The 24641-nt window shown below is 36.5% G+C and overlaps 4 protein-coding genes across 10 annotated transcripts in view; 3 read left to right on the forward strand and 1 right to left on the reverse strand.

Moving 5' to 3' along the window:
* The first annotated feature begins 564 nt into the window (after window positions 1–564).
* LOC306857235 (transcription factor BTF3 homolog 4) lies at window positions 565–5381 on the forward strand. Its single transcript, XM_079397063.1, has 6 exons — window positions 565–632; window positions 3467–3528; window positions 3627–3740; window positions 3826–4027; window positions 4111–4170; window positions 4255–5381. The coding sequence occupies exons 2-6, from the start codon at window positions 3475–3477 to the stop codon at window positions 4299–4301; spliced, it is 477 nt and encodes a 158-aa protein (XP_079253189.1). The 5' UTR covers window positions 565–632; window positions 3467–3474; the 3' UTR covers window positions 4302–5381.
* Window positions 5382–7862: 2481 nt separating this feature from the next.
* On the forward strand, window positions 7863–10526 carry LOC306856633 (uncharacterized protein; the record flags this gene model as incomplete). The annotated part of the gene is made up of 4 exons (XM_079395991.1): window positions 7863–8430; window positions 9304–9403; window positions 9479–9612; window positions 10386–10526. Exons 1-4 carry the CDS (start codon window positions 7969–7971, stop codon window positions 10524–10526), a joined length of 837 nt encoding a protein of 278 aa, XP_079252117.1. The 5' UTR covers window positions 7863–7968.
* Window positions 10527–10599: 73 nt separating this feature from the next.
* LOC306856634 (zinc finger FYVE domain-containing protein 9-like) lies at window positions 10600–18893 on the forward strand (the record flags this gene model as incomplete). Its single annotated transcript, XM_079395992.1, has 12 exons — window positions 10600–10650; window positions 10792–10942; window positions 11994–12149; window positions 12244–12471; window positions 13270–13352; window positions 13453–13557; window positions 14872–15022; window positions 16451–16531; window positions 16950–17112; window positions 17192–17297; window positions 17840–18016; window positions 18732–18893. The coding sequence occupies 12 exons, from the start codon at window positions 10600–10602 to the stop codon at window positions 18891–18893; spliced, it is 1614 nt and encodes a 537-aa protein (XP_079252118.1).
* Window positions 18894–21739: 2846 nt separating this feature from the next.
* Window positions 21740–24641, reverse strand: part of LOC306857223 (very long chain fatty acid elongase 1-like) — a 36924-nt gene continuing 34022 nt past the window's right edge. For all 7 annotated transcript variants that reach the window (XM_079397049.1, XM_079397048.1, XM_079397047.1 and 4 more), the window contains 2 exons: window positions 24103–24239; window positions 21740–22374 (listed from right to left, as the gene is read on the reverse strand). In XM_079397049.1, the coding sequence (XP_079253175.1) occupies window positions 22036–22374; window positions 24103–24239 (476 nt within the window). In that variant the 3' untranslated portion in view covers window positions 21740–22035. The remainder of the gene's footprint in view (window positions 22375–24102; window positions 24240–24641) is intronic.

Below are 24641 nucleotides of genomic sequence, written 5' to 3' on the forward strand. Positions count from 1 at the left end.
CTCTATTCTTTTTCTATTCTATCGGTTTTATTTTTATTTAATATATACTACTGTTATATACTGCTACGCGTACTGCGTTAAACTAACTGAGCCTATTGTTATAGGCTTGCATATCATTACTCTTTTGTTGGTTTTGATTGCTTCCATTGTCCTCATTTGTAAGTCCCTTTGGATAAAAGCGTCTGCTAAATGACTAAATGTAAACTTCCTAAAGCACAAATCATGCAATTGTTCAGATGCGTGAGTCCTTGAACATTAAAAAATCACTTTGAACTACAAAAACCTAAATGTATGGGCCTCTCTTCATCATAGGGTGAGTAAAATGGATTAATCTTCATATTTTGTGGTCATATCACCAATTTTGGTTAAGGTTGCCTAGAAACAAGGGGAGGCTCAATTTTCCCGCAGGATCAAATCACCCCCCTCTCCCCTATATAAAATATGCATACTGTCACACCATGCAAGCAACAGGTTCAGGTCTTTTACTCTTTCTATTATTAAAGCCGAGCCGCTAGAGGGCAGCATCACTGTTGTCCACCCTTAAAACAACAAAAACAACGTGACGGGTTTAGTCTGACCACTTCCGCCCTGTTCATTCAACGCATGCTTCTCTGAGCAGCTGTGTTTATCAGGTCAGTAATGAACACCGTTATGTGTTTATCTTAAATAGACTACATCCAGGATGATTGTGAGATGTGTGTTATGCTGGAGTGATGCACTCACTCAGATTATGCACCGTCAGGATTTGTCTTTATTCTCCTTCACTGCGACATGTGCGAGGGACAGAAACGGCGATAAAGACAGTATAGCCTGGTAAATTCCTCAATCCGACGACTGAGCCGTTTTTACGAGATACTTTCCCCATATACCGTGTCATCTGAGGGTTTGTAGCCTGCTGACAGGCGCATCTCACTCCACTGAAGAGCACGGTGTGTGCTGGTGTAGTTAGTTACAGTTTAGATGTAACGTTACGTGTGCCATTTTGTTTTAAAGTAATAACCATTTTTTTTGAAAATGTCTTTTAGACAGATGAATCATAAAAAAAACCTTCCAGGCAGGGCATCCTCACCCAAAATATAATTGCCAGGCTTGGTGATGTGTTTTTTTTATATATATAAGTTATATATATATATATATATATATATATATATATATATATATATGAGTCAAAGACGAGACGATACATTTTGTTGCTACAATTAAATTGACAAAAATGATTTTTTTATACATAAAAAGCACACTAAATGCAAACGTCTAATTTAAAGTTTCAAATAACTTTTGTGAAAAAATGTCAAAATATGGGTGAAATATTGTTATTCGCAGCGTAACATGTGAAAATGAAACGATATACTAGTGGTTTGAAGGTAGTGCCATAGATTGGTAAAGTAAATAGTTTTTTTTATTAATGTCATCTAATGATTCTTGTTCTCAATCTGCCTGACTATCTGTTTGTCTGGAGGGTGTGTGTGGCAATTCTGGCTCTCTTGGTGCTCTAGTCAAGAAAGCACATGGCCAAATGGGGAAAAAAAATATTTAATCTAAAGAAATGTATTCTTTTTGCTTTGCCTCCACGTCTAGGCAAAATTGGATTTTAATGCACAGCTTTACATATAAGATCTGTTAGTTGAATAATACAGCTTTCATTTAGCCTGCAGGGGGAAATCCAAACTGTACATGCCGTCTTTTTAGTAAACCAGCAACACATCGCCATGTTTTTCAGTTATATAGATTTATTTTGTCATCTGATAGTGTATTCCTTGGGGGTCTGGAAAATTTCCAAAAGGGGGTTTTCTCATTGATGTCGTAGAACAGTGGTTTTCACCCCTGCCCTGCACATTTTGTATGTCTCCCTTGTCAGACACACCCAGTTCAGGTCTCGCAGTCTCTACTGACGAGCTGATGAGTTGAAGCAGGTGTGTCTGATAAGGGAGACATACAAACCCTGCGTTCCATTCGGAAGGGCTCATCCCTATGCCTTAATCCTTTCAAAAAGTTTACCCTCTGGAGTGAGTGCTTCGAAGGGTGTAGGGGACCAAACAACTGTTTCTTGAAGTGCCCTTCTGCGTCATTACATGGAGGCATCGTCATCATGCAAAGAATCAGCACAAAGGATCATGGGGGCCCAAAGTGTCCATCAGTTGTACCCTTCAAAATCCTTCATTCTGAAGGGCCCTTTGAAGTGGCTAATTTTGATCACTTCGGTTTGGAACGACACTTCAATATGGCAGCCATGATTGTTTTCACTCCGAAGTGCCCTTCAGAGGGCGATATATCTAATTTGGAACGCACCGATTATGTGTAGGGCAGGGGTGCTGGCAGGACAGGTTTGAAAACCACTGTCATAGAAGAACCATTTTTGGTTCCACAAAGAACCTTTTAGTGAATAGTTCTAAAAAAAAAAAAAAAAGACACTTTTTAAAAATCTAAAGAAACTTTTGTGGAATAGAAAGGTTTTATGGATGTCAAAGGTTCTGGGTAAATGACAGAATCTTTAGTTTATAGCAAATCCAGATCAGATTTCCCATAAACTAAAGATTCTGTCATCTACCCATGCTCAACATTCATTTAAAGGTTCTTTATTGGCAGTGATGGTTTTATGTAGAACGTTTAACATCCATGGAACATTTTATAGTAAATCTGATCTGAACTGATCAATTCACACTAAGGACAATAACTATAACAAAGATATAGTTTATAAAAATAGTCCATGGCACAAATATAACAATGGCATAGAGGAATGATTTAACTGAAATCACTTTCTACCTAATTGATGATCAAAACATTGACAGCCAATCAGAATCCCTACTGCTTTAAAGAGCTCAGACATTTAAAGTGGCAGACCACAAAACCGCAGGAAATGCTACAATAAACAATGTTATCATGCTTTGGTGTGGACGGTAATATCTTTATCGTTATCTTTATATTTATCATTCTAGTTGTTTACAAGATTTAGGCCCGGTTTCACAGATGGGGCTTAGCTTAAACCAGGACTAGGCCTTAGTCAAATGAAGGCGTTTAAGCAGCTTTTATAAAAATGCCTCGGAAGGAAATGTTATAGGTGTGCATCTTGAGACAGAACAAAGGCACTGACGTATTTTAAGATATGTCAGAACAAGATATTTTCAGTAGAGAACTCAAACTTGCATTTTAATCCGGGACTAGTTTTAAGCCTTTTCTCTGAGATCGGAGGATAGTGTATAGCGGGGGTGCCCAAACTTGGTCCTGGAGAGCCGATGTCCTGCAGAGTTTAGCTCCAACTTGCCTCAACACACCTGCTGGGAAGTTTCTAGTATGCCTAGTAAGAGCTTGATTAGCTGCTCAGGTGTGTCTAATTGGGGTTGGAGCTAAACTCTGCAGGACATCAGCCCTCCATGACCAAGTTTGGACACCCCTGGTATATAGTGTTTTTTTTTTTTTTTTGAGATTTTTAAAGCATTTGAATAATGAAGGATTTGTTTGTTTTTAGAAGTCATTATGAACCAGGAGAAATTGGCTAAACTTCAAGCCCAGGTCCGGATAGGGGGCAAGGTAAGATGTATCGCCAATGAACCCTAAACAATAATGATTTTGGACACATTGTGGTTTTGCTGTTGTTTCTTTACTCTGTTTCGATTCGTTTTCTATAGGGAACAGCACGCAGGAAGAAGAAGGTGGTGCACAGAACAGCAACAGCTGATGACAAGAAACTTCAAAGTTCATTAAAGAAGCTTGCAGTCAATAACATAGCTGGCATTGAAGAGGTAGATCCATAGCTCTCTAGTCTTTCTCCGCTCATCTCATTCTGTCCTGTTCAGAGAGAATTGAGAATTCGATCTTGTTTTGCAGGTGAATATGATTAAAGATGATGGCACAGTCATTCACTTCAATAACCCCAAAGTGCAGGCGTCTCTGTCTGCCAATACGTTCGCCATCACAGGCCACGCAGAGACCAAACAGCTTACGGAAATGCTCCCAGGGATCCTCAGTCAGCTCGGGGCTGACAGTCTTACAAGTCTGCGCAAACTCGCCGAGCAGTTTCCCAGACAGGGTGGGTAAAGAGGGGGCTTTGAAATAGGGGTGAATTTACAGTTTAGTGTTGATGCTGACATCGTTGTTTCATTGCTTTTTAAGTTCTCGACAACAAAGCTCCAAAAGCAGAAGATATCGATGAAGAAGATGATGATGTCCCAGGTATGAAGTTTGAAGTTTTTTTTCTTTTGAACAAGCTGTAAATTGTACAATACTAATTTAAGTCACATTATTCTTTCTTCGCAGATCTTGTAGAGAACTTCGACGAGGCATCAAAGAACGAGGCAAACTGAGCATTGAACCTTCAGTAACTGCTGTTCAGGACAAAGTCTCCTGCAGTATTTTTAAATTACTGAGTGACAGGCATATCATTTCAACACTATTCAGTGAAACCAGAGACTTTTATATCGTAAATTGGTTGTTCCAGATCCATTCTTGACCTTTCTTCTGCATTTATACAGAAAGATGGACGGTTTATTGAATGCTTAACGGTTATAAATCTTATCATGTTGCTAGTTTTGAAGGCGATGGCTGCAAAAAGGAGTCTTAATTATTTTTTTTCTGTTAAATAAAAATAAAGCTCATAAAACGTTTCTATATGGTGCTTTGCTTTTCCTCTAGATGCTTGAAAATATTTGTCATGGGGTCTGTAGTATCATTAGGCGTCGTATTATTATTATTATTATTATTACAAGAGTAAAATGTGTTGAAACCCTTGAAATGCTAACTAGGTTACATCTAAACACTATTGCTAGTTCCTTTGGCCAAAATTGTTGTACAATTGATTAATAATTTCCTATGTATTTGAAATTTTATCACTTTTATTTTTACTTTTGCAGTATAACAGCCACCTAGAAACTGTTTATTTTAAAAATGTCAGCAAAGTCACGAAAGATGGTCAATGATCATTAAATTTGCAAATGCCGATATTCATAGCTTGAACCAATGCAAGATGTGCATGTAGAAATCTTTCCCCTCAAGAAATTCACATTTGCATTGATTCCTATTGAAATCACTTGGATTTTGCCAATTGACAGTAAATGTAACCGCACCTTAACAATAGGCTTCATTTGAGATCTAAATATGATTAAAAATAATATGCCTACCTGATATTTCTATACTTTTTTTGTTTTTTTTATGTTGACCCATGATCAATGTTTGCAAACTGGCTGTATTTTTATTTGATGTTTCAATAATCATAACATTTACAGTGAGTTAAGGTGTTCACATTCACAGTTTTTCTGCAAATTTTCGCAGGCGAAATCCAGTCATTTCAATAGGAATCCATTTCGTATATTTCGCTGTAAATTGCAGAGACGATTTCGACGCTTACCAACACAAATTTGCTTGGATTAAAGTGACTTTTCTCTGTGAGTTGTGCTGTATTGTGGACCTTTTTGCCTTCCACATGTGACCCTGGACCACAAAACCAGTCTTAAGTAGCACGGGTATAGGGCCTATATTCGTAGCAATAGCCAACAATACATTGTATAGGTCAAAATTATCGATTTTATGCCAAAAATCATTAGGATATTAAGTAAAGCTCATGTTCCATGAAGATATTTTATAAGTTTCCTATTATTAGTAATTCATTTGAACAACTTTGAAGGCGATTCTCTCAATATTTTGATTATTTTGCATCCTCAGATTCCAGATTTTCAAATAGTTGTCAGCCAAATATGGTCCAATCCTAACAAACCATATCAATGAAAATCTTTTTATGTATAAATCTCAATTTCACAAAATGTATCCTTATGATTTGTGGTTCATGGTCGCTTATTTCTCTAATGTGACCATGCTGTGGTTGATTTAAAGACTTGTTTATCTATAATAATGAGAGCTTGTAAACACAAGTAATAGAAATACCAAGACAACGACTGGTTATATTAATAATGTGAAATAAATAGGAGACCTAAGAAAATACTAAACGTGCTTTCAGCGCTGATAAAAACTCGTATCGTAACATTGTGTCCTTCTGACTTCTCGAGTGATTGCGACGCCCCTGTGAACGCGCGTTGATCTCGCGCCGCTGTGCAGCCTCGCGCAGACCTCTGACGACGAGCACACAGAGGTGGCGATGGGATACAGAGATCCTGGTATTTACTTACATTTATCATATTTATTCCTTCGTTGTGTCACTATCTAGCGCTAAAATAATCTCTGGTTCTTGTGGGAGTTGTCGGGGTTTTATTCTGAGATCATTATTGTAAGTGAGTGTTGACGGTACTGTGTCGCATTGCTGTAGTCACCAGCAGCCAGCTACAGGCGAGAGTGATGCACATCAGCTATATATGAACACATGTGCGTTTGCATTGTTGCTAACCAGAAGTGATGCTGAATTACCACGGGCATCTGTGTCCATGTCAAACGCATTGAAGATGTTGTCTTGTGTGAAGGTTGCGGCGGCTTTTCTGCAATGCAGTGCTGAGAGAATAATAACCAAACGCGTATTCAGTCCTCTCTGCGGTAACAGATGCTACACTAACTTTTGGGCCACAATTCCCGAGAATAGACTATATAATGCTGGGATGTTGTGACACTTCGCAGGCTTGAACGCTCATATAATTGCTAGTTTGTCGCGTCGCTGGCAGCGGAGATGGGGTGAGGCGACAAACTCGGACTCCAAATCAGAAAGCATTTTTTTTTGGCAACTGTTATTGTAGTTATGTATCTGTATTTGTGTAAATAATATACACTGAAATGCATTAGTGTTTGCATTTAGTTGCGTTCATGCATGATTATGAATATGTGTATCTGCATATGCATCCATCGATTCTGTCCACTCAGCAAATCCTCCTGTGAAATAGTGATGCAGAATCTGTGTCTGAGAGTGTGGCATAAAACAAATGCTGAAATGCCTTAAGTTTTTGTACACATGGTAGTACCATGTAGATAAACACCAACCCCTTTGAGGCCAAGTAGACTATCATAGTAGATAAATAGATGGTGCATCATACATGTTGTATAAATGTAAGTGTTCAAAGCCTGGTCCATAATAACTCGTATAGGCCTAGTATACGACTTATATTTAAGTGTAGTATGTTATGTTGTTTATACTGGGAAAAAAAAGAGTCATTATTTAGGTACAGAGTCATGTATTTCACATTTGAACATTGCTTAATATTGTTTAATTCAGTTTAATATTTAAGAATTGGCATTTCATGTTTACCATTTATTATAATATGTAATATATTTATTTACTAATTTTATTTGAGATGCAACATTCAGCTTAAATATACACTTGGATATACATCACAGGGAGTTTCTTATATTTCAACCCTGTAAAGCCTGACAAAATTCTAATTTTTAGACAAAATCTAAAGCAAAAGTTTGCATCCTATTTGATATATCAGGCTTGTAAGGCTCATACGTAGGAAAAAGCACCCCAGTTTTATTCAGAGGCTGAAACTGAAGCTGATATGTATATGGTTGAAAAGGAAGATGAAATTCTGGTAGCTTGTGATATAAATCAATGAGATTTTTTTATAACAGTATAGCAGACTATTTGTCACTCTTTATCTCCTAATAATATGTCTTGGTAAGATGATATTTAAATGCTTGGTTCTATGAACACTGCTGTAGTTTCAAAACATATAATGCAATGCAGTTCAATGATAATTGAGAGAGGAACGAATAACCGTTTCTCAAAAACCTGATTTTTGGGCTCACATTTTAGCATGATTTTTCTAAAAAATTATAACACCAAAGTTGACTCAGTCCAGCATGTTCATCTTAAAAATATTAAAATGGATTCTAATATTTTACGTTTTTAAAATAAAATAAAAAAAGCCAAGCATCCCTGATAAATCCACTGGGCTGCTGGAAATGAATATATCTGACTCATTTTTTGGCAGGACATTATGTGGGCCACGTCGTGATGGTTTGAGGGTAAAACAAAGCTCAGGGTGGGCTAAAGTATGATCAGTAACCCTCTCGCTTTGAGCTCCCTCCACTGAGACTATGAGGCAAGCAGTAACCGCCACTCTGTCTGTGCTGGGTGAGAGGCGTTTCGGATACTCCACCCTCAAGGACTCCAGCGAGTCACTGCTGGACGAGCGCAAGCTGAGGCCTGGTCTGAAAGAGGACTCTGTCATTGAAGAGAAAGAGCGCGCCGAGAATGAGCAGGAGCAGCTGGAGGCTGTGCTGGGACTTCCATCCTCTCCTGTGGAGGACACCCACCAAACGGGCAGCACAGAACCCTCAGACCCCATGCTGGACTGCAGGAAGAGTGGTGGGATGGAAGCGTCACTAGTGTGTGGTGGGAGGAAAGGTTCACTTGGTGCTTTGCCCATGCAGCGCTGCAGTTCTCTGGGCACGACGGCCCCACAGTGGGTCCCTGATTCTCAGGCACCAGCATGCATGAAATGTGGATCCAAATTCTCCTTCACCAAAAGACGTCATCACTGCAGAGCGTGTGGGAAGGTGAGAGATGCATGTGGAAATTTAACAAAGTTTAAAGGGATAGTTCACTCAAAAATGAAACTATCATTTACTCGCCTTTTGACTTCACACAACTGACACATTTTAAATAATTGGACTTGTTTCATTATTTTGAGTTTAATGAACTTGTTTTTGAAACTGAAAGGGAGTGTAAATGCTCAAATGAAGTGTTATATAAACCTTTTCTGTACTTGATTAATGTTAATGGGAGATTTTGTATAGTTTAATGTTTTGCTAAGAGTTTCTGCTATGTTGGGTTTTTTATGGGGTTACCATCATGGTGAGAACAGATATGTTAAATGTTCTATATTGCTTTACGCATTCAGCGATTGCTATGCTAATCAAAGCATTGTGTTACCAATTAGCACGTTCACAATTACTGAATTAGCTATAGCTGGTTGTGGTGTTAGGATACTGGAATTTCTAAATTTGATATATCTTTAAAAAATACTGATATTAGATATCTTTTTTTGATACCACAGAGAAAAACTGCCTCAACATTAAGGGCATAAAATTTGATATTTTTATTGAAAGCTAGGGCTAGAACATGACAATGAGTTATATCTTTAATGAAAACTTATTCAGGTGGTAAAACACTGGAGAACTTGCACTGTACACTGGAGGAAAACTTGCATATGCTAACTTCCAATGTCTTTAGAGAGAAGTATTATTTTTTTTACTGAAAATAGGGTTGTATGATGTAACTGATTGCCTAAAATGTTTGAGTTTTGCCAACTTATTCAGGTTTACAATGTTGGAAAGCGGTGAGTATAAAATAACAGAATTTTAATTTTTGTTTGAACTATCCCTTTAAGATGTCATTCTCCTTAACATGAACATCTGTTTGTTTTGCAGGTGTTTTGTGTGGTGTGCTGTGACCTCAGATTCAAACTGACTCATCTCGGTGGAAAAGAGGGACGTGTCTGTGTCACCTGTCATTCAACTTTAATGAACCGTGAGTGTTGTGGTGGATTCTGCTTATGAGCTTTCACACATTAGTTATACGGTTACAATGATGTTATTTCATCAGGGACACTTCGCAAGGACCAGAAGAAGGTCTGGTTTGCAGATAATCTCCTTCCTCAGTCTGAGAGTAGAAGTGCCAACAGCTCTCCCATTCACAGGAGTGTGTCCCACACAGAGAGGGCTGAGCTCGCCCAGGCAGTATGACCGGACATGTTTCTGCTTCTTTGCTTGTCTATTCTATTTTCCCTTTCATTTTTTGTAAAGTAACTTAAACACTTCTATAATGTCCCTATAGAGAAGATGTTTTATTTATTTAATTTAATTTAATTTTAATTTCCCTTTAATCTTTATGAAGAAATTGTCATGAACCTATTGAGAGGATATTTTATTTTATTTCATTTATTATTCATTATTTAAATCATTATTTTATTTCTTTATTATTTTTATTTTAAATTTCCCTTCAGTCTTTGTGAAGAAACTTAAAAAAAAAATTACACTCTTATAATGACTTTATAGGGTGTATATATATATTTTTTTTCATTTAAGTTTAAATTTTTCTTTAGTCTTTGTATAGTAACTTTAAAAAATACTTATATACTCTTGTAATGACACCATAGAGATATTTTATTTGATTAAATGTTAATTTAATTTAATTATATTTTATTATTCATTATATTAATAATTATTTTATTTGTTTATTATTTTTATTTTAAATTCCCTTTAATCTTTGAAAAGTAAATTCTCTTATAAGGACCCTATAGAGAGGATATTTTATTTTATTCATTGTATGATTTTATTTTTATTTTTTATTTGTTTACACTTTTACAATGGCCCTATTGAGAGGATGTTTATTTTAATCACTATTTTATTTTATTGTTATTTAAATTTTGTGAAGTGACCTTTAGAAAAAAAAAGTTATTAAATTTTTACTTTTTATTAGCACAATGATTGTCAATGATTTTATACTGTAGGAAGTATCTGACCTTAGAGCTGGAGATGAAGTCAGTGGCAACTCTACAAAACCCAATCCACCAAAGGACCTCCCCCCTATTCTGACATCAACAGGGGTCAAAGGAGGTATTGGTCCTAATAAGCACACTATTTCTGACTAATTAGGCTTCACCCAAAATCATTTTTCCAAACCCTCCTTACTTATTTCTATGGAACAAAAAGATTTTCCATATAATGAATGCATACAGTGAACACAAGCAGCTATGCACCAAAAATGCCATTAAAGTAGTCCATTTATGGTGGGAACAACACAAGGGTGAGTAAACAATGACAAAAGTGTTATATTTGGGTAAACCATCGCTAGAGAGAGTCACGAGATGTTATCGATACTTCTAAATCATTTCATGAGTGATTTTGAGATTTCAGATACTGGTTCTTGTGTTTATTTCTGCAGACTACACTCTGGAGGAGAAGAGAACGGAGTCGTCGCTCTTAGAGGAGCTGGAGAGAGGTCTTGCAGAGCCTCTGGTGTTTGTGCTCAACGCAAACCTGCTGGCCGTTGTGAAGATTGTCAGCTGTATGTTTGTAATGTCTCATTCTACTGCATTTTTGGTTTTGGTGATTTGACGTGGACGTGTGAATCGGTATGGTATATTATATTGTGATTGAACCTGTTCTGTAGTCTGTCACTGAGTGTGTGTGTGTGTGTGTGTGCATGTGTGTTAATGATAAGCTCTGGATATTTTTACCTGGTATGTATTAATCTAACAGCTGATCACAGTGGAAATGAATGTGACATCTGTCAGTCAGTGCATGTTGCTATTAAGTCTACATGTTCTGTGTGTCTCTGTGTGAATGAGTTTCATCTACTACACAAACTCAAACACACAGTGTTTTCATCGTCTGCGTCTCAATATATGAGACATGAACACAAACTTCATCTCCAGAGCTGCTCTGACAGTCACTTCACAAGTTTTTCATTGTTTCATTTGAGAAAAACTACCAAACACACACTGAAACTCACAAACTGCCTAAATAAGTTTGGTTTAAGAAATTATAAGACAGAAATATATTATTGTGTACTACAGATTTACTGATAATAATGTTATTATTTCTTAAGGAATATCATGCTAATCATGTTTTAATTTATAGAGTTTAATTTATAATCTTATTTGACAAAAATTAAAATGCAATTTTTTGTTGTAAATTAATTATATTTTAGTTTCAATCTATAAATAGGTTGATTGAATTGTGAATTGTAAGTTTTTTTTTTTATTATTTTTATTATACACAATTTTTTATGATACATTTCTATTACATTATGAAGCACAGATTGCAGAAAAAATAAAATGGAAAACGGAAATGGAAGAATTTAGGGAAAAATAAAACTGATTTCACGGGGCCCTAAATTAAAGCTCTGTGGAGTTTGTGAACAAACAAGTAATGTTTTCATTCATTCTCAAGGTCGAACAAACTTGTGGAAAGCATTTGCTTATATTTTATGATATGGAAAAGCTATAATGATAAAAAAAAAATAATAATTAAATCCATATCGCCCAGCCCTAACTTCTGATAACAATATGCTAGTGTGTTCATGTGATCACTAAGGTGTTTTTGTGCTCCTGTAGATGTGAACCGGCGGTGTTGGTGTGTTATGTCGAAGGGCATGCATGCTGTGGGACAGCCAGAGGTGGTCATTTTACTGCAGTGTTTGCCTGAAGAGAAGAGATTCCCGACGGATATTTTCAATCATTTCATTCAGATCTACTGGGATGCCCAGACAGGTGAACCTTGCACAGGATGTTACTCAACCATAAAACTAAGACCAGACATCTGCAATGTCTTGATAGTTCTTGATCTTGCTTTTTCTTCAAGCAGCAGGAAAGCTTCTGAATCACCTAAGTCACTCTTTGGTATCCCGAGGGTTTCTGGGTAATAACGAGCACGCTGGCTTTCTTTACGTGCGTCCAACGTTCCAGTCTCTGGAGGGCCTGCCTTTACCTGCGCATCCCTTCCTGTTTGGGCTCCTCATGCTCCGTGCAGAGGCTCCATGGGCCAAAGCCGTTCCCCTGAGACTCATGCTGCGTTTAGGAGCGGAGTACAGATGTAAGAAAACTAAATAAAACTAAGATTAATATACACTGCCTTTCAAAATTTTGGGTCTTTATGATTTTGTGTTTTTGAAAGAAGTCTCACTGTAATGCTGTAAAAATGGTAATGTTGTGAAATATTTATACCTTATAAACCTGTTTTCTGTTTGAATACATTTTAAAATGTAATTAATTTCTGTGATGGTAAAGCAAAATTTTCTGCAACCATTACTCCAGTCATGTTCAAAGTTAATGCTCTTTTTTGTTTTTTTAAAGACACATTAAATTTATCAAAAGTGACAAAGACATTTATAATGTTACACAAGATTTCTATTTCAAATAAATATTGTTCTTTTGAACTTTCTGTTCATCAGAGAGCCTGAATAAAATATGTAAAAATATCAACAGTTTTTAATATTGATAATATCAAATGTTTCTTGAGCAGCATTTTAAACTGTAATAAATTGTGACCGTTTTTACTGCATTGTTTGATGAGTGTTGATGAGCATAAAAGACTTCTTTCAAAAACATTTAAAATCTTACTGATCCCAGACTTTTGAAATGGTAGCATACTATGGTTTTGGACAGCTACGTATTTGGCAGACTATTTAGTGAAAATACGTAAACTGAGATGCAGAGTTATGATTTCTAAGATCTTAACAGCTCTAATTTTTTGGTCTTATTTGTTCATTGTCGTAATTACAAAATTAATAAAAACAAAATTGTGAAAAGCATTCATTTTCTCTGTGAGCATTATTGTATGGTCTCAGGAAGCATAGCAATTGAGTTTTTTGTGTTTTCTGCTGTCCTGTAGTCTATCCCTGTCCCTTGTTCAGTGTGCGCTTCAGAGAGCCTCTCTTTGGACCTGTCAACAACAGTATAATGAGACTCTTAGTGGTGAGACTTGTGACCCGTTTCAATTACTCTTTTTGTCATACTGATTCCTGATTAGTTCATTTGATGTCTTTTAATTGATTTCCATTTTTTATTCTCAAAGGATTTCCGTTTTTACCGTTACACACTGCCAACAGTGCCGGGGCTCGTGGTTGATCTAGAGGCTAGAAGTAGCTGTATAAGGATCCCTAAAACACGTCATCCAGAGGTACTATATCACTATACGCTGGAATACATTATACAAATTTTGCACAGATTTTTGCAAGTCTGGACAAGTTGATGCTAGTTGACAAAATGTCAGAGCCATTCAGCAGATTTGAGTTACTTAATCCTGTTCTGTTCACACACAGTCATAACCTTATTCTACAATCGACTCTTGAAAATTTCAGGTAGCGACAACCACATTTACAGAAATTTACAGTGTGTAAAGAATTGAACTGAACAACTAGTTGTTAATGACAAGTTGAAAAACATGTCAGTTTAGTATTTTCTGTTGGTGCACAGGATACGTTTTGAATCAGAGTTGCCAGATCTTGCTAGAAAAAATAAACAGCAAATGAGAATAAGTCAATAATAAACTCAAATCCAAAATGTAATCTTGGAAATAAGCCACATCCCACAATATAGTGACCTGCACCGGCCCACTTTATTAACTCCATAAAATGGTTTGCTTTATGAGCCGCTTGATACGTGTTGCTTATAATAAGTATGGCAACCCTTAAAGAGTAAGCTCTGTGAAGTAGCCTTCCAAATATAAACAAAACACAATGGCTCTGTTCACTGTGATTTAGTCTAAATTGTTGAACACCACAAGTCTTTGGTTGCTGTAATTTTACTTTGGTTGAAAATGGCGGATACCAAACATGTGAGACGACAGAACATTGCAAAAGTTACCATGCTTTCATTGCAATTTTTAAAGCACGTTCTGTTCCGTACACACACAAATCGATAAATTTGTGGATTTAGTGGATAAGGCCTCTGACAAAAACTTTCTTTAAATGCATTTCAATTATTTTATCCACAAATTGGTTTTGAAAATTACCGATACCGATATACATAAAAATGCTTAATATCTGTGCCGATAATCGGCCAGGCTGGTAACTGGTCAACCCCTAATTTAAATGCTTTTAAATTATTTTATTGGCATATCGTTTTGAAAATGATGATACCGATAACCATAAAAATGCTTAATATCGGTGCCGATAATCAGTCGACCCCTAATTTAAATGCGGTTGTCACTCCTGAAACTTTACAGTGTGTACACGGCCTTAGTGTATTACAACCTAAAATCATCTCAAATATAACCGTGAATGGTTTCGAATAGAAAAAGCATTAGGAGCACCAATGTATCATTTCCAAAGTAGATGGTAAGATCATGATACTTTTGGTTGCTTGTAACTTGAGTATCAGAAGGTTTATCATCAAAATGGAGTTGAATAGATTAGCACACCTGAGGTAAAGAGTAATTCTTTAATTTCTTCGGGTAATGAGGGTCTTGTCTCTGTCTCCGCTGTTGTTTTAGCTGCTGAAGGCTCTGAATAAGTCTAATGAGAGAGTGCTGGCCCTGGGCGCCTGCTTTAATGAGCAGGCAGACTCTCATCTCATTTGCGTGCAGACTGCAGATGGACAGTACCAGACGCAGGCCATCAGCATTCACAGCCAGCCACGCAGAGGTAAGAGCAAACAAATATCTGTTGTTTCCTTGATTGTTTTGTTTTGAGTATTAGTACAGTGGTCGAAAAAAGTATAATCTCTTATCATGAAATATTGGATTTGATCTCTCTGTCAATTTGTTTTCTTCCAGTTAGCACAGGTTTTGTGTTTCCTTTTGGAACTGATTAATGATTAATCATTGAACTGAGTACCTGTGGCACCTGTAGAAATCTTTTTATGCATCCTTTTATTTTTCAAATTATTTTTTTATTTTTAAAGAAACGCGTTGCAAAAACAGAAACGTGCTGCAAATAGTCACAACACAAACAAATAAAGAAACACGCTGCACAAGCAGGCTGCAAAGAGGCACAGACCACATCGAAATGTTTAAGGGAACAACAAAGTGACGAACATGGCTGAGACATATTTTTCAAAAATAATCTGACGAAATACACAATTACTGTAACTGTGAAAGGTTTTTCACATCATTTTACAACTTCCCTCACAAAGATTAACCATAGCCTAGGCCCTAGGGTATTAAAATAAATGAATGAATACATTTATTATATAAAAAAATAAATAAAAACAAAAAATGGTTACTATAGTAACCATGGTATTTGTACAACTGTGGTTATAATCAATCCGTCAAAAAAAAAAATGTTTGATTTTCATTTTATTGAGGTAATTCTGTTGTGGTCTGTGCTACTTGCACGTTTCTGTATTTGGGTAGTTAGTATTTGCTGTGCATTTCTTTATTTAGTTGTGTTACGAGTATTTGCAGCACATTTGCTGTCAAACTGATGATGTTTTCTTTATTTGCTGGTGCTTTTTCCATTTGCATGTGTTTTCTGAAGTTGTAACGCGTTGAGCTCTCTTGGCGATCTGTAATTTTCCACCTGATGATGACATTGTCTAATTCTAAATTAATGTTGTTGCTAATAATTGACATATACACAACTGTAATATTCCAAAAACAAACTAACAAACTAACAAAAAAAAAAACTGCTTAGCATTTAGTATATGGTAATTAATTTTATGGTGTTTTTTTTCCCTTTGTGTTGCATTGTGTTAAATGGCATTTAAAGGGATAAAATCCTGAGAATTTTGGCAGTTATGATCAGGATAAAAAAAAAAGTCAGGGAAAGTAGAAATATAAATATTTTTCTGACTATTTTTGGACACAGACATGCTTGTCTTCCAAGGAACTCTGTGTACCTTTTTTTTAATTGATGCACAAGGGTTAATTTATAATTCATTTAATATTATTACATTATTTAATATGACAAACAAAACCGTAAATTCTAAATACACTATATACATCAACAAAGGACTGATTAATTTGTGTCTTTCCTTAAACGTTCACTTGAGGGTGCTGTCTGACAGTCTTTCGGTCGTTTGTTGGCTGGATTCTCTCACTGAATTTAAATCTGTTTCTGTTCACCTTTCAGTCACTGGCTCCTGTTTTTTTGTGTTCAGTGGAGCGCTCAAATCTTCATCAGGGTACTTGGCCAAGTCCAGCATTGTGGAAGGTTATGATTTGTTTATTTCTGTGTTTCATTAAAGCAGCACAACTCTTATTTTAAAGAAAATTTAATTTAAACCCAATCTATTTTTCTAAGGCATTTAGATTGTAGAAATAAATGTAATGTCTTGACTTTTCAAATATTTTAATTCATCATTTTGAACTCGAGCAGACAAAAACTGTAATTTAAGGGACTTAAAGGCAATTTCAAGCAAATTGATAAATGGGGTGCGCAAAATATAGCCTATGTGTGATTTTAGTATGCATTCTCTTAACGAATAAAACATGATATTTCTAAAGAAATCACTGTTAGAAAATATATAGTTATCATCAATACACATGAACTGAATGTGCAGGAGTTTAGGTGTACTGTATACAGTATATGTGCATGTGCTAAGATTCCATGCATCTGCTCAATGTTACAGATGGTTTGATGGTGCAGGTAACCATGGAGGCCATGGCTGACTTACGTCGATCTCTACGGGATATGAAGGACTTCACCGTCACCTGTGGAAAACTCCCCCCAGCAGAGAGGCAGGAATATGTTCACATTCAGTGGCAGGACGAAGAGCCGCGCTTCAATAAAGGGTTAGAAACAAATATATATACATATACAGTTAGTCTAAATCTGTGCTGGTTTCCTCTCATTCTGTCCTGTATCTCACAGCATCATCAGCCCCATCGATGGCAAGTCTATGGAGTCTCTCACAAACATCAAGACCCATCAGCGCTTGGAATACAGAGCCAATGGGAAGCTCATACGCTGGACAGAGGCAAGCAGGTTTACCTGTGACTTGTGGAGTGTTTGTGTTTTTAGTTTGCTCATTTTTAGAGTTAGGGATAGTTAGAAACCTTGAATCTTAAAGGGATTGTTCACCCAAAACTGAACATTGTCATCATTAATTAATTAAAAAAAATAATATAAACATAAAAAATAGAAAATATATATATTTTCAGTTAATGTTTAATATATTTTTCCATAAAAACAAACAAAACACTATGATATGTAATTATAAAACATATATCAAATTATAATATTTATATTATATTATTCTTTCCACAATTTTTAATCTGACCCTCAGCACTGCCGTTCGGCTTAGTTTAGAGTCAAATCAGAGTGTTATAGAGGTAAAAACATGGAAAATAGAGTACATAGAGGGCTTTTTTAATGCCTTTATTTGGATTTATGCTTATGGATTAAGTGCTTGCTGCATTTTAGTGGTTTAATCTGAATTTGATTTAATTTCAGTTACTGAAAATGCTTTTAAAAACCACTTTCAACAACCGGTTAATTCCCGTTTGAATTTCTTTACAGGTGTTTTACTTGCTGAAAGATCAACATCCAAATGGTCTTAATAACCACACCAGCCATAACCGTCTGACAGAGTGTCTTGCGCGGGCGTTCTGCCTGGCACTGTGTCAGTCTCTCTGTTTACTGAAGGAGGATGGCATGACCAAACTGGCACTGAGAGTCATCCTGGACGGCCAGAAGGTGAGATATATGTTAGACTAAATAAAGATTTTGATACAATTAATTGTACTCATTTTTATCATAATTATAAATATTTTTAAAGTTAATAAATATATTGGTTTTATGAATATGAATTATTTCGCTCTCTGTGTATAATATTTTTAAACTAGATATATTGGTACAAAATACTCATACATTTATTTTACTCAGTTACACATTTCTCTCTGTATATATGTATGTATATATATATATATATATATATATATATATATATATATATATATATATATGTATATGTGTGTGTGCGCGCGATTGAGTTTATAGTATATATTTACACATTTTCTACCTCTGTCCTTCAAAAAAAAAAAAAAATACTCCCTATTCCTCATCACATGCACTTATACCTCATCTATTGACTTTTCCAAGGCTATTAGACTTTATTAGATTTTTGTAGTTTTATTACTCCTTTATGCACTCAGAACTGTATTCTCAATCTCAGATTGGATCTCAGATATAACATGTAGACTTTCAGTTGTTGTAATTACTGTTGTTCAGTATTGCGTAAGGGCTGGTCAGGAGTCTAGCATGTGAGTGTAATCTGCGTGACTTTCTCCTCAATTACGACAACCTTCTGCTTTACTATTAGTGCTGTATTTTGATTGAATCTCTGGGGTTTTGAGCAAAGGTCAAGACACCAAAGGACAAAAGTTTTCTTATCATTTCTTTAATCTTTCAGATGGAGTTCTTGGCAGGCAGTAATGGGCAGCGCCTTCCAGCTCCGTACCAGGAATGTCTTAACCAATCATTAACGTCCATGGTGCAGAGTAACTCTCAGTACCAGGGTCTCGCCGCCTGCCAGCTGGAGCTCATCTTCTATATTCTGGAGGACACATCGTAGAGACTACCCACTGTCACATGTGCCAACACTCCCAGAAACTTCATGAGCAAAACCTTTGAGTTCAGTATCATTTGAAAGTGGAATGTAGTAGACGTCCCCATGGGGCAGCTTATTTTAGTAGTTTAGTCGATACCCTACTGCTCACTGTGAAAGGGTCTGGGGTTACAACAATTATTAATATCTCTCAGTCATCACTAGAGGCCAACTGATGTATCATTTTAGCTGATCAATCGACACCAGTAACAGCTCTTGGAAATATTGAATAACGGCAAAAATGAACACTTGCAAAAGCCTATTTCTGCCTCAGAATTGTAAAAATGTAATTCATGGTATTACTCATAACTGCAACCTCGCTATTGCAATGACTTCTAGTAACTGATTTCTCGTAAAACCTAATATTTCACAATTTGGAAACAAAATGCAACCATTTCTCTCAGTTGCACTTATCTCATGTGTGCAAATTTATTTCTTCTTATTTCAGCATCATATTCATATTGTGACTATTTCTCATAATTGTGACTCATAATTCGTCACTTTTTATTAATTGTTATTGCAACTTTAACCTCATATCTTGCTATTGCAACTATTTCTCATAATTATAGCTTTATAGCTCACAATTGACCTTACGTACTGTTGCTATGTCCGACAAGCCATGGCAATCTCATGTTCTCACACGGTGAAAAATACATCACAGAGCAAAGAAGACAGTGACAATGTGCCGACAGGTAAGACGGAGCAGGTTACTTTTGGTTTGAAAAATCTCAGCTTTCAAATTTTGCCATTTTGTAAGAAATTCTAACAATAAATGCCGTTTTGTGGCTCTTTAATGTGTCGTGACAGATTGTTGTATTGCCTCAGTTCAAGCAGCATGCGAAACAATCATCTCTTTCTCTTTACTAGATATAGCGCAAAATAAACATGAATGAACATCAGACGGTATCAACCGTAGAAAGACATCAATACAGTTTTTCAAGTTCAAGTCCGATACACCACCGTGGTGTTTTTACGTCTTTCTACAGTTAAGATACCTTGTGATGTTCATTTCATGCTATAACTACTAAATATGAAAAGATGATTGATTCACATGCCGCTTGAAGGCGCTACATCGATCTGTCACAACGCATTAAAGAGCCACAAAACGGTATTTATTGTTGGAATTTCTTTAAAAAGTGACAAATTTGGAAAGCTGAGACTTTGTTTCATGCCTAATATCTTGTCTGTCTGTGTGTTGTCAGTTTCCTCTTTGCTCCGCAGTGTATTTTTCACTGCGTGAGAACGTGAGGTGTGGAGTGAGGGCGCCATGGCGTGTCGGACATAGCAACAGTAACGAAGGTGGGCGAAGGGTCAATTGTGACTTGTAATTTCAGGTTTTTTGCGAGTTCTTTAATTCTTATAAAACTATTTCTCATAATTACGATTTTGAATCTCTTAATTGCTACTTTTTATTGCTAATAAATGCTACTTTATTTCCACCAGAGTAAAAAAATAACGCAATTATGACTGTATTTCTTATAACTGCAGCCTCATATCTTGCTATTTTGACTATTTCGTTTTTACTCAAAATTATGATTTTATTTCCACCTCAGAGCAAAGCAAAGTGTTTTAACCGTCTTAATTATGAATATATCTCACAGTTGAAACATTCTATTAATTAAAAAATTTAAATGCGACGATACCACAAAACCCATCATCGGTCGACCTCTAGTCATGGCCAAAGGCTCATCTGTGACAAATTGAAGTAGCTGTCTGTAGTTTGTACTGTAGTCTGGACTCCTTCTGTAGACCTCGGCTTGATCAGAAACAGGATTTGAAACTTGAGGCCTGAAACATGCTGACAAACGAGGACCAAAGTGCGACATGAAACCTGATTCCAGAGCGAATGAGATTTATGAGCATGACATGATATTGAGAGAGACTGTTTCTTCTAGTCTTCCACATGTATAACTCATTGTAGCCTTGGCAATCTCTGCTGTACTTCCCGATAGAGGCGTGAGGATGATTTCCTCCTGAGTCACTGTACAAATCCCATGTAATTCCTCCGTTCCCCCAGCTTGCCGAGAGGAACGCCCTGACCTCTGCCCTACATTAACGCACACCTGCCTGGAAAAAAAGGCGCTAGGTATTCAGCCAAACAAAGATGACGCTTGGATAAACAGGAGCGCGTATTATACACACAAACTCTCGTGCACTGTGAGCTCGAAGTCATTTGTTCCTACACAACCTTGTTGAACTCTCTTCTGACCTCCCTCACACACACACGGCGTAGGATGCTTGCTCATCTGGTCTTCCTCTGTTGCTTTTCAGAAACTGAATGGACTTTGTTTACACTCAACATGCTGAACATACTTGAGATGACAAATGCAGATTATGAAGGAGAAATGCGGCATGCACACACTGCGTTTCTTTATAAAGCGCATCCGATGAAAGCTGACCGACTGAAAACAGAACAAGAGAAACGACAAGAGCGAAGACGCAGAGGTACTCTTGCATTCTTGTAAATGATTAAAAAGTATTTTAATATGGCAAGCATTTGCATCGGAGATGCCACATGCAAATTTCAGCTGGACTTGTAGGTCAGATGACTTGCACTGGTTTTATTCAAGAAGGAACTACAATGTGCCATCAAACCGCATAACGTGAAATAAACGGATAACTGTGTATTTTAAAATGGAATTTATTTTTTGCACTTAATTCAAGAGTAACGATATTTTTTACCGTATCAATCCCGTTAGTTTATAAGGTAAAACTATTTACAGGTGTAATTCAAGTTTACTGATGTTGGCTGTACAGTGTCTGCTATTGGGGGGAGTATGAAACGCACGCACACACGTGTGTGTGTGTCTGTGCCCATCTGTGAATTCATTCTGTTGAGATGAATGTCATGAGCAACATCAGCGGAGGATGGATCCAGTCAGTACTCTTCCTCTTCTCTTCATACATTGTGCTCAATAATAATTCTTTAATGACAAAAAAAAAAATATACAAACGGGGTCAGATGGATTCATATCCCCATGTACTTATTTAACGTACACATTAAAAAAAAAAGATTTGAAATGAAAAGTCCCAAAACACTCTTTGAACTACATAGTGCTTAGCGCAGGTTCTCCTGGTCATCCGTTTTGGGTCTTCTCTTCCTGAGTTCTCAGGCTTTCTTCATCTTGCCGTTGAGAGTGCTTCCATTCTCGTGGTGTTTCTTCCCATTGTTCAGGCCGTTTTTGTGCAGGCTGTGGCCATTTGAAACCACCGATGAGCCGTTGGCGACTGTGGGGGATCTGTTGGCCGTGCCGTTCTGGGCGAGCTTTTCGGTGTTCTTCGGTAGCCTCTTGCCCTTCACGTACGCCTGGTACCAGAAGTTAGAGAACAGCACAAAGAAGAAGGTCCCATACATCCAGATGAGGTGGAGGAACAGAGGCACCTGGTAGCCGCAGCTCTCCATGAAGTACCACTGGGTTGCGTGAAGAGACACTAACACAAACTGAGTCTGTAATAAAGAGTAAGAAGGTATGAGAGTGTGTGTGTGTGTGTGTGTGCATATATATTTATAAATAAACGAATGCTTTAACTCCACTTCTGAATTGCTTAAGGGACGTAAAAAGCTGGTTGGCTTCAAATTTTCTGAAATTTATCGATAATAAAACAGAGATTATTTTCTTTGGACAAACTGAAAATCTGGCCTCTGTAAATGTAAATTTGGGTCCCCTGGCTGTTTACAACAAGGTAGTTGTGAAAAATTTAGGTGTCTGATTTGACAGAGAACTCAAATTAACAATGTTGTTAAATCATGCTTTTTTAATCTAAGACTTCTAGCTAAAGTAAAAACTTTTGTCTGCTACTGATCTTAAGAAACTCATCCATGCCTTCATTTTTTCACAACTCGATTATTGTAATACTATATATAGGAGTTAACCAGACAGCTTTGGCGCGTTTGCAGGCAGTTCAAAATGCGGCAGCTAGGCTGCTGACAGGTACACGCAAGCATGAGCATATTACACCGATTTACTTTTCTCTCAAATGGTTGCCGGTTCGTTTCCGAATAGAATACAAACTTTGTGTTTGTTTTTTAAATCCTTAAACGGCTTCTCTCCAACATATCTTGATGCATTAGTAAAAGGTCACACTTCTGCTAGTTCCCTGAGCTCTTCTGATGCGCAACTTTTAACAGTTCCCAGATCTAGATTAAAACTTAAGGGTGATCATGCTTTCTCAGTCGCTGCACCGAAACTGTGGAATTTGTTACCTGTGAGTATTAGATCAGCTCCGACTAGCTCTAGTTTCAAATCATTGTTTAAACCTTATTTATTAACGCAGGCTTTTAATCTCTCTGGGTGCTGAGTTATGTTCTTTGTGTCTTTTTCTGTGTGGTGTGATGTTACTGTTTATTTATATTTATGAAAATGTTTTTCTTTATTTTTGTGCAGCACATTGGGCAACAATGGTTGTATTCATTTGTGCTATAGAAATAAAATGAATGAATACACACACACAGAGGTACCAAAAATTATTAGAGCACTAGTATTTTTACCAACTAAAAAATGGTTTTAAGTCAGTTATTTCTTTTGCTGTAGTGTGTCTGTAGGAAATAACATTTACATCTAATTTCATTGAAAAAATAAAATTAAAATTGTTTAATAAACATTTATAAAATTTAATTCCTTATATTTTAATAATTGACATATAATAAATACATACTAAAAGACCAAACATTTAAGACCAAGATTTAAATTCAACATTTCACTTGAGTGGATTATGTCTATGAATAATGACTTGCATTGCAATTTGCTTCTCAACTTCAGAAGTCTTAAAAAATTGGAGACTGATTTAGAGGTTTTTCAACCAGTGAACTATATTTCATTTTTATCAGGCTCCTATGTTTAGGTTCAGTCATTTAAATTGAATGGCAAAGAAAAGGTTATTAGTCCGTTTGTCATGCCTTATTTTGTCCAATGTTATGTCTCATGTAAAAGAAAAATCTTAGATGGACTGAAGAGGTTTTTGCATCTGAAGTACACACACACAAAAATACAGAGCCTGACAACTATGGTCACTTACAACAGTCGCTGTATTTTGAAGATTGATCGTTTTGTGCAAAAGAAAATGGGTTTGGAACAACATGAGGGTAAATGAGTAAATGACACATTTTTGGCTTTACTAACCCTTCGCCATTATCATGGGTGAGATTTATACTGCTTTACAGACCGAATGAACATACCAGCTGAATTGCAGTCATGTATTTCTTCCACCAGAGGAACTTCTGGAAGCGAGGTCCTGCAGCAGAAAGGCCGTAGTAGAAGTACATGATCACATGGACACAAGAGTTGATCATGGCATGGAAGGAGCCCATTCCACCTGCAAGAAACATTACAACAAGTCTTAAAGTCACACATGGTGATAATATCATTAAGATAGCTTAATATGACATTACTATAGCTTACGTTTATGACATTAATGATGGTAAGCTCTGAACATTTTTACTTGATATGTATTAATCTAACAGCTGATCACAGTAGAAATAAACATGGCATCTGTTAATCAGTGCATGTTGCTATTGAGTCTGCATGTTCTGTGTGTCTCTGTGTGAATGAATTGTGTAGCTTCATATACTACACAAACTCAAACACACACGATGCTCAGTGTTTTCAGCATTGCGTCTCAATATATGAGACATGAACACACAAACTTCATCTCCAGAGCTGCTCTCAGAGTCAGATTTTTGTTAAATTTTGTTGGAAATCATATTTTCATTTGATT

The sequence above is a fragment of the Barbus barbus genome (genome assembly GCF_936440315.1).
Source record: "Barbus barbus genome assembly, chromosome: 37".
Taxonomy (NCBI): domain Eukaryota; kingdom Metazoa; phylum Chordata; class Actinopteri; order Cypriniformes; family Cyprinidae; genus Barbus; species Barbus barbus.